This window comes from Carassius gibelio, chromosome A20 (genome assembly GCF_023724105.1).
Source record: "Carassius gibelio isolate Cgi1373 ecotype wild population from Czech Republic chromosome A20, carGib1.2-hapl.c, whole genome shotgun sequence".
Classification (NCBI taxonomy): Eukaryota; Metazoa; Chordata; class Actinopteri; order Cypriniformes; family Cyprinidae; genus Carassius; species Carassius gibelio.
The window spans coordinates 21,295,680-21,311,890 of record NC_068390.1 but is presented as its reverse complement, the minus strand read 5'-3'; the positions used below and the strand labels follow the sequence as shown (position 1 = coordinate 21,311,890).

Here is a 16,211-nt window from a genome sequence, read left to right as displayed (position 1 = left end):
AAATGAAAGCTGTCCGGTGTATTCATGGCTATTAGTTGTTGGTGACATCATCCGATAACTTGATTTCAAGCCCATTACTTGGTCCTGTGGCCAAGACGAGCTTTGTTTCTCCATATCAGTGCTTAGTGAGACTTCCTTGATCCTCCCTGAAGAAAATATATTTGTACCAATTTTTCTGAAGCGGATCTCTACAATTCACCCTTCATAGTAGCTCGCCAGATTTCAGAGTCTCAGCTGTATCTCGCTGTCTCTGTCCCGAAAGGGTTAAACCCGTGAAAACATCCATGTTTTTCTCCACCCACCTGCCCGTAATAGTTGTGATGCGATTGTAACATTGACCGCTTTACCCTTCGCCCATCCAGGCATATGAATAATTGATCAGGTCCGGAAAGTGCAATAAGTGGACCACATCCTGCTCGGTGAACGTTGTGAGAGAGCGTCTAACGTCTAACTGCCAGCCTATTGGTCTGGTCTTGTCTTACCACAGCAGTGTTTGCTTGAGAGTAGCCACAACAACATGCTGCTTTCTCTGAGATCTCACGGAGTCGCTGATAGCAGTTTGGGAGCTAACGCGAACGGCTCTAACGCACTTGTTACAAGTGCACCTAAAGACCAGGATGGACTTCTGCAGTACATCTGCTGTCAGAAGAGACTCGGTGGTTCTCTCCTCCTCTCATGTAGGTGCTATTCTGACTCTTTATCTTTCTGTTTGCTCTTAAACTGAGCTGATAGTTGAGTGTGATCTCTAGTTTCACTATCGGATTTTATTTTATGTAATGTAAATTAATGTAATGTAATTTTACATTTTCTAATTAATATATAAGCAGTATTATTCATTTTTGTGTAAATTAATCTAGCTAAGGTGGTGCAAGTGCACTAAGAAACAAATTATGCATCTAATAATGTTTAATTATTATTATTATTATTATTAATCAGGAATACATATTAAACTTAACACTAAACTGTGTTTCTAATGACTTTTATTATTTGTATTTTATTTTTTATACGTTATTATATTATGATTTATTATTATTATTATTTATTTTTTTTTCTGGAATAAGAAATCAGTTGTAGGTTCTGCTATCTGTGTCTGATCTAATGGCAGTACATTACCAAACTGGTTTGAAGGAGGATCTGTCCATATTAAAGCTGACACTGAGTGCCTTTTAAAGGGCTGTTCTGATTGGCCGGGATGAAAGGGGCAAGTATACTTGCCTTTGTGTCAGTTTCAAATTGCACTCAAAAATCTTCATAATGTTGCCATAATAACAAATCAAGTTAATATTTGCACAACTTGACCTTGCTCTCTGAAGAGGCTATATCCGCTGACTCATTAGATATCATCTAAACAGCTTTGATAATTTGTGATTAGCTCATCACATTTTATGAGTAATGTTTGTTTCGGTTTCGAGGCAGGAAGAGAAACTGAGGGTGCTTGCTTATATAACGGGGCCTTTTACATGCACATTAAGGCTAGCGTAGGTGTATGTTCTGTGTTAAAGACAAGGAACATTTGAGAAGGGAATTTGTAGGGTGGGTTACACAAACATGGACCATTCCGAATGGTTGCCTTTCTTAAAGTTGGGCACAGAATTGTAATGTTAGATTAGATTTGACACATGAGTTGATTACTGCTTGGCTTGTCCAGATGGCTGAGCTCTAATGTCATATTTTTGCATGGAGTCTTGTGCTGCAGGGAGAATTCTGTGAGAATCCAATTAATGTGTTCTGCAAGCCATTTGTCTCTGGTTAAGGCTGAGTTTAGCTTTGCTACTTGGTGCGCTTTGCATGCCATGATCTACTTTGCTCCCAACATTCATGTTGATGTAAAAACAATGTTACTTTAGTATTATCCCAAGACAGATGTTGTTTTATGTTTTGTTACATTTTGTGTTTTATTTAGTTTTACCTTTTATATGTTAAATGTAATATATTTTTCAAATATAATTTTTAGTTTTGTTTTAGATTTTGTGTTGTGCTTTGTGAAAGGTTATGTTTTGCTATTTTAGCTTGCTTAGATTTTATTATTGTGGCATAATCCATTCAGAAAAATCCATTGGAAACATTAACTATGGGTCCTTTGTCAGGCAGATGATCTCAAATCTGCAGTGTGGACCAGACCTTTTGATGTGTAGACAAAAGTTACTCTTGTTTTTGCAATGCCCTGCTGTGTGAAGCAAATAAACCGGAAATGGCACATGTAGTCTGGTAATGCGCTACAGAGAGGGCCTTACCTCCAGACTCTGTAAACAGACCTCTCTCACCTGCACAATGCTGCATTGATTGATTAGTAAAGCATGTCACGGCAGAGACTTGTCCTGTGTTCATGCTAAGATTTCATTCAGACCTCTACCTTCCTTTGCTCTCATATCCAGCCTGGCAAAATCAGCAAAGCCTCTATACCCAAACTGTGCTGTAAAATTAGACAATATCAAGGCTTTCTTTTCAATCTGCATGATATATTTCCAGCATGAGGTCATCTGTCAGCCTTCCTTCCATTTTATATTTTTCTTTTCTTTTAGTTTATAATATTTACTTATATCAATATAAATAATTCATTTTTATTTTAAATGTATTTTCAATTTTTGGTATATATATTTTTTACAGTAATGCAAATGCTTCCATTTCTAACAAAGTCCCGCCCTTCAGACAAGAATGATATAAAGTTAGGTTTGGTTTAGATAAAGTTAACTCTGAAAGATAACTCTAAAACCTCAACTTGTATTACTCTTTTGGGGTTTGTCCATTGCACTTTACATTATTGATCAGATTTCAAAGTCTTTAGTGCTTTCCAAGGTTTAAATTTTTCTCTCTCTTTTTTTTTTTTTTTCACAGGCCCCCCGATGCCAAGACAGACCCCTCAGGTGCAGAATGGCCCATCACCAGATGAACTGGAGGTGCAGAAAAGGTAAAAACCAAAGTTACAGACACTGACTGCAGTAAACTGTGCAAACAGGGATTGATGTGTTGTAGTAGCTTTAATCAGCTAGTAAACAAAAAGCCTAGAACAGTGATATTTACTCAAAATTATTTCTTTAGGTGTAAAATTAGTTTTAGTGGGAAAAATGACTTCGTAAATCAGTCTTATCCACGAAACACCTTCCACCCCATGGAAGAATATGAACCTGGTGAACTCTCACATTGCAGAATTTAAACGCAGATAGTGCAGCAATGTAATGTTAATGTCTGCTGGACTAAGTTCAGTTAAATCACCACTTAGAAGCCTGAATTCGCCTTTTCATGAGCGTGTTTTTATGAAGATATCTGTAGACTTCAAACGAGGACAGAGGTTGTTACTCAGCCTGCTCTTATTAATGAAAAGCTTTTCTGCAACGAGTTCCCTAAGGAAGCAACAGTCAAGTTTGAGGCTGCTTGACTGGAATATAAATGTTCAAAGCTCACTGCCTTCTTGTCAGAGTCGTCTTTCTGCTTTTTGCTTTAATAATACAATACCATTGATGCAACTATTGCATCTTTGTTTTTTGGCTTTCAAAGAGGTGGTGCTATTTTGTGAATATAGTCAGTTTAAGTGCCGTTTAAGCATGACACATATATATATATATATATATATATATGTATGTATGTATGTATGTGTGTATGTGTGTATGTATGTATGTGTGTATATATATAGGTGTATGTATATGTGTATGTATATGTGTATGTATATATGTATATATGTGTATATATGTATGCGTATGTGTAAATGTATATGTGTATATGTATATGTGTATATGTATATGTGTATGTATATGTGTATGTATATATGTATATGTATATATATGTGTATGTGTATGTGTATATGTATATATGTATGTGTGTAATATTTTTGTTAAATGTCATGCTTAACAACAGCACTTAAAATTATCTATATTATAGATAAAATTATATTTAATTCTTAGAATTATTTATCTAGTATTATTTAAATTATATTAAATTATATATAATTTCTAAGTATAATCTTTTTGATTTGTTTTTAAACTCAAAAATACTGTTTTGATTTATTTTTAATTAATGTGTGTGTTTGTGATAACATCAACAGAAAAATCATTACAAAGAAGCAGAAAAAGTATGAAAACAATCCTTCTGCCCAATTTCTTTCACCATAAGAATAGAGACATTTGTTATGTTAAAGGGGGGGTGAAATGCTCGTTTTCACTCAATATCCTGTTAATCTTGAGTACCTATAGAGTAGTACTGCATCCTTCATAACTCCAAAAAGTCTTTATTTTTATTATATTTATAAGAGAAAGATAGTCTGTACCGATTTTTCCCGGAAAAACACGAGCGCCTAGAGGCGTGACGTGTGGGCGTAGCTAAAGAATCACGAGCGCCAGTAGGCTTTTGAGTTGAGAGCGTTTGGAAGCTGTGACACAGATCCAGAGGCTGAAATTTAACAAGAGCAGCATCAGCAAAGGCGGTATGCTATGTGGTATGTACTGAAACTGTATATATTTGCTTAGCGGTTTTGGAAAATGACTAAGTTCCACTTTGTCGTCTTTTTTTTTTTTTTTTTTTTAAGCTGTACATGTGGAAAGTGCAGTTTGATGACAACATCACATGTTGTTTACTTGATGTGCTTACACGCTGATAGCTAAGTTAACAACACAGAGATATTAGAAGCAGTTTTACTCACCGCCTGCGGTTCCAACACACGATCGTGACCCTTTTCTGTTGGGACTGCATTATCCTTAAGAAATAAACGATGTGCAATCCGAAATGCAGGGAACAAACAAAAACACTTGCATGACTCCGTTGATGCTCTGTAAAAATAAACTCCATCCACTGGTCCCTTAATGCTGTTTTTTTTTTTGGTAATCTGTGCAGGGTTGTCCTGCCCTGGCAACCAAAAACACACTTCTTTTGTGACATTTCGCGATGCTCTCGCTCTGATCAGGCTGTGCTCAGCCTCTCATTGCTCTGCTATACGGGAGCGCGCGCTCTTCCGGCAGAAGTGCCTTCAGGACCCATATAAGGAAATTCCGCTCCATCTAACGTCACACAGAGCCATACTCGAAAAAAACTTTCCGAAACTTGTGACAAACCGGAAGGAGTATTTTGGGAACAAAAATACTCCTTCAAACGTACAACTTAATTTTTGAAACTTTGTCCATGTTTAGCATGGGAATCCAACTCTTTAACAGTGTAAAAAAACTCAGTATGCATGAAATAGCATTTCACCCCCCCTTTAATGACTCAATGAAAGTTATTAGCCTTTTCCTTGATGGAGAGTAGAGACATATCTACAGATCTGCCACATGAGTGTTTCTTCATTAGTGGTGCATCATTCCATGAGACGAACCCGAGGGAGTCTGGTGCGCTCTGTAAAATACTGAATATGATCTCAGTCTTTTGATGGTGACTCAGCAGTGGTCATGTCCTACTTGTCTACTACAGAAGAAATGTCAAATCTTCACAGGCTTTATCTGCAGAGCCCCTGCTGCCTGTTAAACATTAACCATTGGTGTATTCCCTCCGTGCTGTGAGCCAGGGGAGAACGGCGTTGGACAACGCTGCACGTCCTGCATAACATACATTATTTGGCTGGTTTTTCACTCCAGACAGACATGCTACAAAGGGTGCACGGCTTACGTACACTGCAGACACGATACTGATTTATAATCATGTGCATGTCATATCAAGGCAGTGTTTTGTGGGTTGTTAAAATAGTGTGGGGAAGATAGTTTTTGTATTGTTGAGCTTGATAGCTTTGGCCTTCCCTTCTGGCTATTTTTCAGAAATGTTGCGTTACAGAATATTGAGGATGTAGAAGGAGTTGGGTACTGTAAAAAGAAATGATGGGACCCACCCAGTTTTAGTACTATTTGTAAAAATCTTTTCAATATTTTGAATTAACTTATAATAGTTTGTTAGCTACTTATTCAATTTATATTTTAATGTTATTAACAATTTTGTTTACATTTTTTTGCTATTGTCCATTTTATTATAATTTAATTGACTTTATATGTTTTTTTTTTTTTCATTTATGCATTTAGCAGATTTTTTTATCCAAAGCAACTTAGTGCATTCAGGCCAAAAATTATTATTTTTTTTCCTAACATGTTTTCCCCTGGGAATTGAACCCACAACCTTTTTTTGCGGTGCTAACGCAATGCTCTACCACTGAGCCACAGGAACACTTTTCAACCTAATTTCAATTAATCAAGAAAATTTTGTTAACAATAACACTTTATCCACCTCAATTAAATTAATATCTATGCAGCTAATGCACAACTCTATTCAGTTTAGTTTCAATTGGATATATATAATTGTCCATTTTGCTTGTATATAATAAAAACTCTTAATTATTTTGGTTACACCTTTATTTTACAGTATGATCACTTACCAGTGTTTACAGTGTACTTACCTAAGAAAGTGCTGGATAATATAAAGTAACTACATGGGTTAGGTTTAGGGGTAGTTTCAGGGTTAGTATAGTTATTTCCCAGTTATTGTAATTACTATAACAAGTATATAGTATGTACATGCAAAACAGGACTGTAAAATAAAGTGTATTTTTGAACTAATCATTAAAGATCCAACTCATAAAAGTCATTACATTTAGGAATCAGACACCACTGGTTGTATATTGTTTTTAATTCACTCAAAAGAAACATGAAGTTTAGGTTAGTGGTAATTATTTTTGGGTGAACTATCCCTTTAAGGAAGTTGAAAAAGCCATTCATACATTCTAAAATCTTGTGTTCATCAGTCAGGTGTTGTAGTGTACATATATAGGGGAAATGTTCCTTTTAAGGATATTTTCCCCTGTCTGATGAAGATCAGCCAGAAAGAAAAGGGCTCATATTCTCCGAAAGAATGTCATTGAGTGCGTGTAATAGAATTGGCCCGCCCGCCCGGCCGCAGCGTGCCGACCCACAGCCATATTTAGCTATTGCAGTCAATGGAACTGAAAGCATGCTTGGTGTCTGATGTCATCTCGTGATGCAAGCCTGATACAATGCTGCTGAGAAGGAAAGCAGAAGAAAGGAATGAGAGGCAGGTTTCTCATAGTCAGTATATGAACAGCCATCAGGGCATCTGCATACTGTCAGAAGATAAATTAGTCATCCTGTCAGACAGGCCACAGGACTCTGGTGGCATGAGTAAGATTTGTCAAAGGGTTTTAGAGGTCACTTAAAAATAAAGGTCCCATGGTTACAAGGTGCTTAGAGGAATTTTAGACAAATTTCTCTTTATCTTAATAGCATATATAGGTATAACCAGTGCAGACAACTTTAAAATGACAAATTATTTCGAAAAAATTGATGTTGCATAGTATCCTAACAATTATATTGATGCAATGACTGAAGAGTGCAGTTTTGAACTTAAATTAGAGACTATAGTAGGATTTGTCATTCTGTTCTCTGTGTTTTCACATCTAAATTCTTTTAGTATGAGTCAGTGTCCATTTGTTTGCTTGTGCAAAAGAACCACTAAGTCTGAGGCTTAGAATGTTTCGGGATTCTATGCTTTTTGTCTTTTAATTTTCTGGAGTGTTTTAGCGCACACATGCTTTGAATTAGAGACTTGAGCATTTCTGTAAAGCTCATGATGAAATGATTCCTCAGAAATGATCTTGTGAGGAATTTATACCCCTTTAGGTCTGAACTGCATGCCATTGCCTGTATTGAGACATGCTATATTTGTGTTACTTTCATGCTGGGGAAAATTAATATTCGGCTATGTCTCCCATCACCAGGGCACCAAGGATTACGGTTTCCGGGGGATTACTTGTATAAAAGTATACTTTTTAGCTTTCATTTATTTCTACAGGTTGTTCCAACTCCAGCAGGACCGCAGTGTCACGTGGGTCGACTCTTTAATCAAATACTAACAGTTTATTTTTTGGCTCATAAAGACATGAAGTGGTATGAGAGGATAAAAATAGTCAGTGGGACGCTGATGCAGGTTTGCTGCTCTGCCAGCTTTCAGCACATCTGTCAGGTGGAGACACAAAAGAACATTTCCCACAACTATACCGAGCTAGCAGGCCGAGAAAAGAGCCACCACCTCATTAGCAGACTTATGGCTTCATTTACAGATGATTGTCATAATCATAGCCACTTCCTCACACTTCAGAACAATAATGCACCCAGATCACATCGGCAGCCACGTCCAGATGTCTGTCATCTCTTCATGAATGACCCTTCAGTAACAGAAAGCTCACTTCCTGCTTTCTGAGCTCTTTGGGGATGTGCTGCTCTACTCTCTCTTTTTAAAGATGTTCTTCCTTCTGTGTAAGGGGGAATCAGTGAGCTGGGCCCAAATCTGTTGAAATTTTGGATGAAGCCTTGCAATAGACACCATATGGCTTAGCTTGGACACAGCTGATGTTAACCAAATTGCCGGGCCTTTCCAGGAGAGAAGGGAATTGCACGTGCCAAAAAGACTTCAATATGGTGCACATTCTGCTCACTTTTTCACAACGGTCTGTCTTTTTTTATTAGTCAGTGTTGGCTTTTTTTCTCCATATAATTATATTTCAGTTTTTCAAGCAGTGCAGTAATTTGCCCTGTTTTGTAATATTTATTGACTACTCGTGATTTTCTTCTATACCACTAATCTTCCATCAGCATTTTGGTGTCTTCAAGTTGGAAATGATATACATAACTTAATATACATTACTACTTGAGTTAGAAGTAAATGAGTTTTAATTAGAGCTGTTTGTTGACTAGTAAAATATATTAAGTAGTTGAATTTACTTAAAACAATTCTAAGAAAGATATTAAAGTGTTTTCATAGATTGTAAGTGTATAATACACACACACACACACACATATATAATACTTTATATTCAAAATAGGTGACAAAATCTGCTAGTGCAGTAGAACAAAACACACTTGAAAAGATACATTCTCTGAAGACAGGTAAGATTAGAATGAATATATATATATATAAAATGTTTGTTTCGTATTGAAAAAAAATTCTGTATCTTATTTTCCATTATTATTATTATTTTTTAAATGTATTATTACCATTTTTTTGTCATCCAATGAAGTCACACTGCCTTTAGAATCTGTTGTAGTAAGTTGGAAGACATTCTGAATCAGGCTGTGAACCGCCTACACTCTCTTCGCTACTGTTTCCTTGGTAACTGATGTCAGGAACAGAGACGCCAATAAATGGATCTGCTGCATGTTTATCATTTTTTAAACCCTTATTGCTTGTTGGAGAATGGGGTGTTTGAGGGAGGGACAGTAAGCTAATTTTGCATTGCTTGTAGTTTTTCCATTGCCCTAAACTAATGCAGATTCCAAACTGATATTGTTTTTGATCAAAGGTCTGCCATTTGAACATTGCTTTATAATTTTCATATAGAGTTCTTGACTTGCTGACTCATTGCTGTGGCTTGTTTAACTTCTTGACAGAATATTGGATGGCCTTTTGACAAGTATCTCTAGTTCTGTTCCAAAATATGAGAACAATTCCTGCCATGCTTCACTGTGATTGCAGTGGAACAAACCCGTACTTTTAAGTGACCACGAGTTTTGTTGAAAAGGTTTATTACATAAATGCATTGGAATGTTGAAGAACTAGAGCGCTTGCTTACCTGACAGGGTCAGAAAGAGCAGATACATATGAAAATAAAAAAGACCTACTAAAGTAAGCTCTTAGTGTAGCAGCCCAGGTTGCTGAACCCCTCAACCCCGTATTTTGGCCCCTTCCAGTCTCTCTTCTGAGAGAGGCCCGCTTCTAATTTGAAGTGTTTGTGTTGCTCGTTATTTCAGAATGTTGTGATCTCCTATGCCAGGGAATGTGTATGTGTCCGATAGGATTACGCACAAATAAAGCTCTCAACCTAAATGGTGCAAACTGCACTTGAGAACAGGTCTGGGGTGTCATTCTTATTTTAAGAAACAAGGAGCGCACACATTTGATCCCCTACATCCTTTTTCCTGTTGGTCAAATGCCAGTTTGGTTTAAAGTGATGTTTGTTCTACGTTTATTTTCAGCAGCTTCTGAAAACAAGAAGCCCTTGATATTATTATGACCTCTCCACCCCTGTAGGATCACTGGGATTGCACATCAATTGCATCATGAAAAGTTAACCTCGCCTAACCCGTATGTGTCATGGAAATTAAATATAGGCCTCTCATATCAAATATCCATTTGACCCCATTTCTTTTCAGCGCTCATCTCTATAGGATGCTTGCACTAAAACCCTATCCAGGGATGACTTATGGATGGCTCCGGTATGGCTGCCATGGTCTTTTGGGGTAGTATATTATCACAGATATAAACAAGGCTTCCTCTGCTCTTTAATTACATCTCTGAGAGCTTGGCTCGGGCTCAGCAGGGATTTTGGGGGAAGTGGGACACGCTCTCAGCAATCCATGCCTTAACAGCATTTCATAATGGAGTGGCTCAGAATACATCCTCTGGGAAGCCAGGTTCAGGAACAACTCTGAAACAAGGCTACTAAATTAAGCAGATATAGAGAACTCGGGCAGTAGACCAAGCATATGGAAGCTCCTTTCGAAAGATCTTCATAGCAGCCCTTGTGGATTAACTGATAGCTCTATGGTTGTATTCCCTCTCGACTAAACCCAGTTGCATTTGTTGTATCCATTTCAGATGTTCAAGAATCAACCCTTGTTAAGACACCTTACTTAGTTTCATATTAAATGGAAAAAATGATGTGAAATGTGAAAAAAAATATGTGTCCGCCATATTTTCTTACTTGCATGCCCCCAACTCAGAAACAGGGTAAAGTACATTGTGTCGTCATTTTAAGTGCCTAGACTGTCTTTCACTATATTTTTGGATATTTTCTGTAAATTTCAGTAGAAAAGAGTCTGATAATAAGGCAGATGACAATAGTTGCGTAGGAGTGGTTTGTAATGTTTTAAGGCAACTGATGAAGCAAATATTGTTCAGCGTTTAATCAAATGTACATATGCAAATGCAGAATTATATTAAATGAAAAGTAGAATATTTGTTACAGATCTTGTTTTGGATGGGGTTATAAATGTGAATGGCCCAGTAGTTGAGAATCTTTGTAGCTTTGGTCTGAGATTTGAAGTCGATTGAATGTCAGAACTAATGAGACGGCAGGAGTGACTCGGTTCAGGTGTGACTGCATCCGTTGGAGCCTTAGGCATAAACTTGCTCTTCTAAAGGGGTCTGAGATTGAGGTGTGGTTTTCCCATCTTGTTCTCTTCTTTGGAAACTTGTGGAGGCATGATGTCACCGCACCTATGCTGGTATTTGTCATGGTGATGATGACACTCTGTTGAGTGGAAGGTGTGTCTGGCAAGGTCCCAGGAAATGACATCATGAATGCCCATTCAAAAAGACGTGTGGGAGATCATTAGCCAGATGGAAAAACAGGATCACCAGTTTTAATGCAAACCTTGATGATGTGTTGTTTATCATCTATCCAGTTTCCCATGACAGCTGTCTGATTTCACAAGCTATTTCACGTTAAAAAATGAAAATTGTCTCATAATTTACTCCACAGCTTTTCCTCTTGCCATTAGAAATGCCCTGATACTGTTATAGCATGTTTGAGACAACATGATTGTGATTAATGACAGTTTTTTTTTTTTTTTTTTTGGTATATGTTTCTTTGAAGTAAATTGATGTAAAAACACAACATGTTAGGGACGGCCTGGAAGATGACACCTCTTCATATTGTTATGAATGCTCTCCAATTTGTCCAGGCCCTAGTCTTCGAGATAGGTCCATCTGTCCTCCTTCAGCACCAGAGCTGCGAACAGCCCGTTTTCTTCATTTACTGTCCCTGATGTCCACAGTCCAAATGTCTCTGGCTCTCTAATGTAATTAGACACTGAAATTCTGGGCATGGGGATGTGCTGGATGCTGATTAAGCACAAGAGGACTGACAAGCAAATCTTTCATAAAGCCTTACTTAGCAGAACGTTTGCAGGCGAGCTGGTCCGGATGCTGAAGTTGGCACTTCTTCTCACACCTCTTGTTACCCATTTGAGTGTGCTTCCCTCTAGTGTATGATATGATGTACTGCGCTGCTCGTATTTCAGTGTTCATTTGTCTCAGTATCTGGAAGAAAGCAAGGAATTTTTATTTGTCATCTATAAAAGCCTTTCTTATTGAATATGTCCCAAAGGCCCTTTAAGGCCATCTTGTTAATTCCCCCAACAGCCCGTTTTTTTTAAATGGGCAGAGACCATATTATTGTTTTTAATACATTAATTTTTTTTTTATTCCTGTGGTGACAGCTGAATTGTCAGCAGCCATTACTCCAGTATTCAGTGTCACATGATCCTTCAGAAATCAGTCTAATATATATATATATATATATATATATATATATATATATATATATATATATATATATATATATATATATATATATATATATAAAATTACTGATCGAGACCTGGAATTGCACATTGTACCAAAACTGCTGAAACAAAATAAGAATCTGATATTGTAGTAGTGTGGCAAAATTGTTAAAGGTAATTGTAAAGCTGTAGGTTCACTATGCACTCACTCATTCCTTCTACTCTCATGTGTCCTCAGGCAGCTGCAGGAGCTCCAGCGTCAGAAGGAGCAAGAGAGGGAACGACTGGAGCGAGAGCGGCTAGAGCGGGAACAGCAGGAACGAGAGATGCTGGAACGGGAACGTCAGGAACGGGAGCGTCTGGAGCGGGAGCGTCTGGAGAGGGAACGTAACGAGCAGGAACGTCTGGAGCGCCTTGAGCGTGAGCGTCAAGAGCAGGAGCAGCTCGAGCGAGAACGCCAGGAACGGGAGCGCACCGAGCGGGAGCTGATGGAGAGAGAGCGTGCCGAGAGAGAGAAGCAAGAAAGAGAGAACCAAGAGCAGCTGGACAGAGAGCAGATGGACTGGGAGAGAGGGAGACGCATCTCCAACGCTGGTGAGTATCTGTATTTTCTCTTTTTAACGTCTTTTGATGGATAGAATTGACAGATAAGAGGTAGACAAGAAGGGCTGGAGTCAAAAAATGAGTGAGGTTTTAACACACACTAACAATACAAGTGGCTTTTCTTCTGTTGTACAGTACGCTTAGCATGCAAATGCCTGTGAAATGCTGTTAGTGTCACTTAGAATTCATTTCTTACAGTGTTACAGTTAGTATGTCCATGAAATGTCATTTAAATAACTTTTTTCCTTTAAGTTCACACTGCGTTCGGACTGGGGATGCACTGATATTACAATTCCATGCCAATAATAACTAATAACCAATAAACAAAAGGTTTAAAAATCTGTACTATTTTGTCTTTGTATCGCCACATTGACAAAAAATGTAAAATAAAATCAGTGCTGTTCTTGTCAATGTTAAATCAGTGTTGCAATAAACAACAATATAATATACAATATGAAATATGGATAGATATTAATTTGGGAATCTGATAAAGAAAAAAGTTTATTTGAATAATAAAGTAAGTTCTTTATTATAAAATAGCAGTGTTTTTGAAGGGTTAAATATTTTGTAATCTAGACTTGTCCCTCTAAGATTTAAACATAAAATGTGAAACAAGTGACCAAAAGTTAATATCCAATAATGTAAATCACAGATAAAAATTAAATGAATAAATTCCACTGATATCCGATGTTGTGCATCTCTGGTTTGGACGTTTCCTTTTGTTCTTCTTGCTGTAAAACATTTTTAGTATGTATTTGGCCTCTAGTTCTACGTAAGGGTATTGTTTATATGAAAGAAGGGTCAGTACCTCCTTGCATCTTAATATATCAATAGGCGATCTTCTCCTGACGTGTCCATCTGTCTGTATGTTGGAAGAGTCTGAATCAACAGCTTGAAAGATGACGAAACACAAGGAGAGCTGCACACACTAGCCATATTTCCCTCATGCTGTCCTGTGTACAGGATTATGGGTTAACCTGCCAGAACTCGAGAATTTAGGTGACAGTACGGAGAGGTTATATTATTATATTATATTATTATTATTATATATATATAATAAGGGTCTGTATTGAGTTCATCACATCACATTGCATACATTTCTCAGAAGCATGTGAAAAAATAGGCCCTTTTCTTCTGGGTGTTGGGGGCAGGGATGTTTATTCCACAGATGATGCGTGAGAGGTCTGGCCTCAGGCTTTGATAGAAAAAAAATATTGTAGCGGTTAAGTATAGTGCATGTGTGGTTTTTGTATCAGATAATCTGTGTTATTTGGAGGTAATGCAATAGTTTGCATAAAGCAAGATGCATTTTTCCATAGCAGTGTCAGCCGCTCAGGGATGTGTTGAATCTAGATTACTACTAACACAACCGGTCGTGTTACACATTGACACACTGGCAATCAGATTTGTGAAGGAGACGTCATTGTTCAGAAAACTGAAGCTTTATTCACTGGCAGTGAATTGTAAATTGTGACTGTCTTTCTGCCTTGTATTCGATTAGAACAGTGATATTCTTTTTACATACTTCCAAATGCTCTCAAGGAGGGTAAGAATAACATTTCCTGATCACAAATGTCTGAATGCTTCAGTGTTGTTTTTGTTCGCTTGCTTTCTAGACAGAGCGTTGAACAGCTTGTCTGCAGTTCATGTGTTTCTCACTGCAGTATTGATTCGCTGGTGCTTTTAATGTTTTATTCTGAGTGTTGAATTGACACCAGATTGAGTTCTCTGTCTGGAATGAAATCTTTCTGTATGGCAGTTGTATTTTTAGTGGATCTTGTCTTGGCTCAGTGACTTTTCTGAGTCATGTCTTGAGAGAATTCTGCTTTTTGGTTAGAATTATCCAATAAATACCTTGACATTTTGCTGAATGGATGCAACAAATTTTATATCATTAGTTGGCGCACTAGTAGAGATGCATAATTATAAGTACTTGGTATTGGTGTAAATGGGGAAATTATTGCCAAAACTATTTTCTAACCATTGACTTTTACTTTAAAGTCATACAGTTATGTTCATGCTAAATTAATAAACTCATTAGTATTAAAAGCAGTATGTGAGGATCCCTAGTTGATTTAATAAAGTTAGATTAGTCTCTCTGGAGCACAGCCGATAGGTCTTGCCATGTGACCGCTTGTGCTCTAGGAGTGGAAGAATTTCATTAAGTCACTTTGGTGAACATACTGCGCTACATCATGGGTCATGTGGCCTGCTTGTTAAAGCTAATAGTGTGGAAAGGCAGAGGAGGCAAGTGAAATGGAAAAAAGCAGGGTGAAGATACAGGTTACATATTAATTATTTGTTACATTATAATTTTAAATAAAGGATAAAGAGAAATCAGCTGTACTTAAGTCATGAAGCCAGCGTGAATAATGGGAAAGTGTTAATAAAGAGATGACCTGAATGTAGGGCATGATAATTTGTGTTTGCCTGTGTGTTGACGTGTATTTTGAAGAGTGCTAAGGGGGGCGTGGTGGGCTTCACGCAGCAGTAGGGCAACTGTGTCTGCAGGCTGCTTATGAGAATCACTAGAGCAGAAAGATTTGGACAACATATGGCAGGCAGTGACTCTTACAGTGCAATCTCACCATAAACCAAAACAAGAATTTACTTGCACTTAATAAATAAACAGCCCTAAAAGTGTTACCTTGCCCTAGCAAATAGGGAAACAGGGCTCCCGTTACATATATACTGCATAAAATTGTGTCGCACTCTAAGCCTGGCTTTCAGTTACATCTGTGATAATTTCATCAAAAAATTATATTTCATATACGATTGCAAAGAAGGGGAAGATTTCCGATAAATTACAGAAAACATTTAAGAAATTGTCCCCTTGAAACACTAATTTCAAATAAATGCTATTCTTTTTAACTTCTATTCATCAGAGAATTAATAAAAAAAAGTTTTTTGGTAAAATATTAGGCATTTTTCAACATTGATAATAATAAGAAATGTTTATTGAGCAAAAAAAATCAATCATATTAGAATGAATTTGAAAGGATCATGTGACACTGCTGAAAATTCAGCTTTGACATCACAGCAATAAATGACTTACTAAAGTTTATAGACCAACTTTGTCGGCTTGAGATAGCCTAGGTTGAATGTTTGAAGTAGTTTAAAAAGCTTGACATTTTAATAGTAAAAAATTACATTTTAAAATTGAATATTATTTTAAAATGTAATATATTTTAATTATTTTTGCTGTTTTTTTTTTTTTGATCAAATAAATGCAGCATAAGAGACTTCTTTGAGAAACAACAAGAACAACAAAAAATCTTACTGACCACAAACTTTTGAATGGTGATATATATTTGTTTTTTGTTTTGTTTATCACTTTTTTTT

General features: G+C 37.0%; 1 protein-coding gene across 10 annotated transcripts in view; it reads left to right on the top strand.

Annotated features, from left to right (window-relative positions):
• LOC127938435 (protein enabled homolog) overlaps positions 1-16,211 on the top strand; it is an 83,142-nt gene that overhangs the window by 55,211 nt on the left and 11,720 nt on the right. For all 10 annotated transcript variants that reach the window (XM_052535040.1, XM_052535035.1, XM_052535034.1 and 7 more), the window contains 2 exons: positions 2,836-2,908; positions 12,505-12,860. In XM_052535040.1, coding sequence (XP_052391000.1) covers positions 2,836-2,908; positions 12,505-12,860 — 429 coding nt within the window. The remainder of the gene's footprint in view (positions 1-2,835; positions 2,909-12,504; positions 12,861-16,211) is intronic.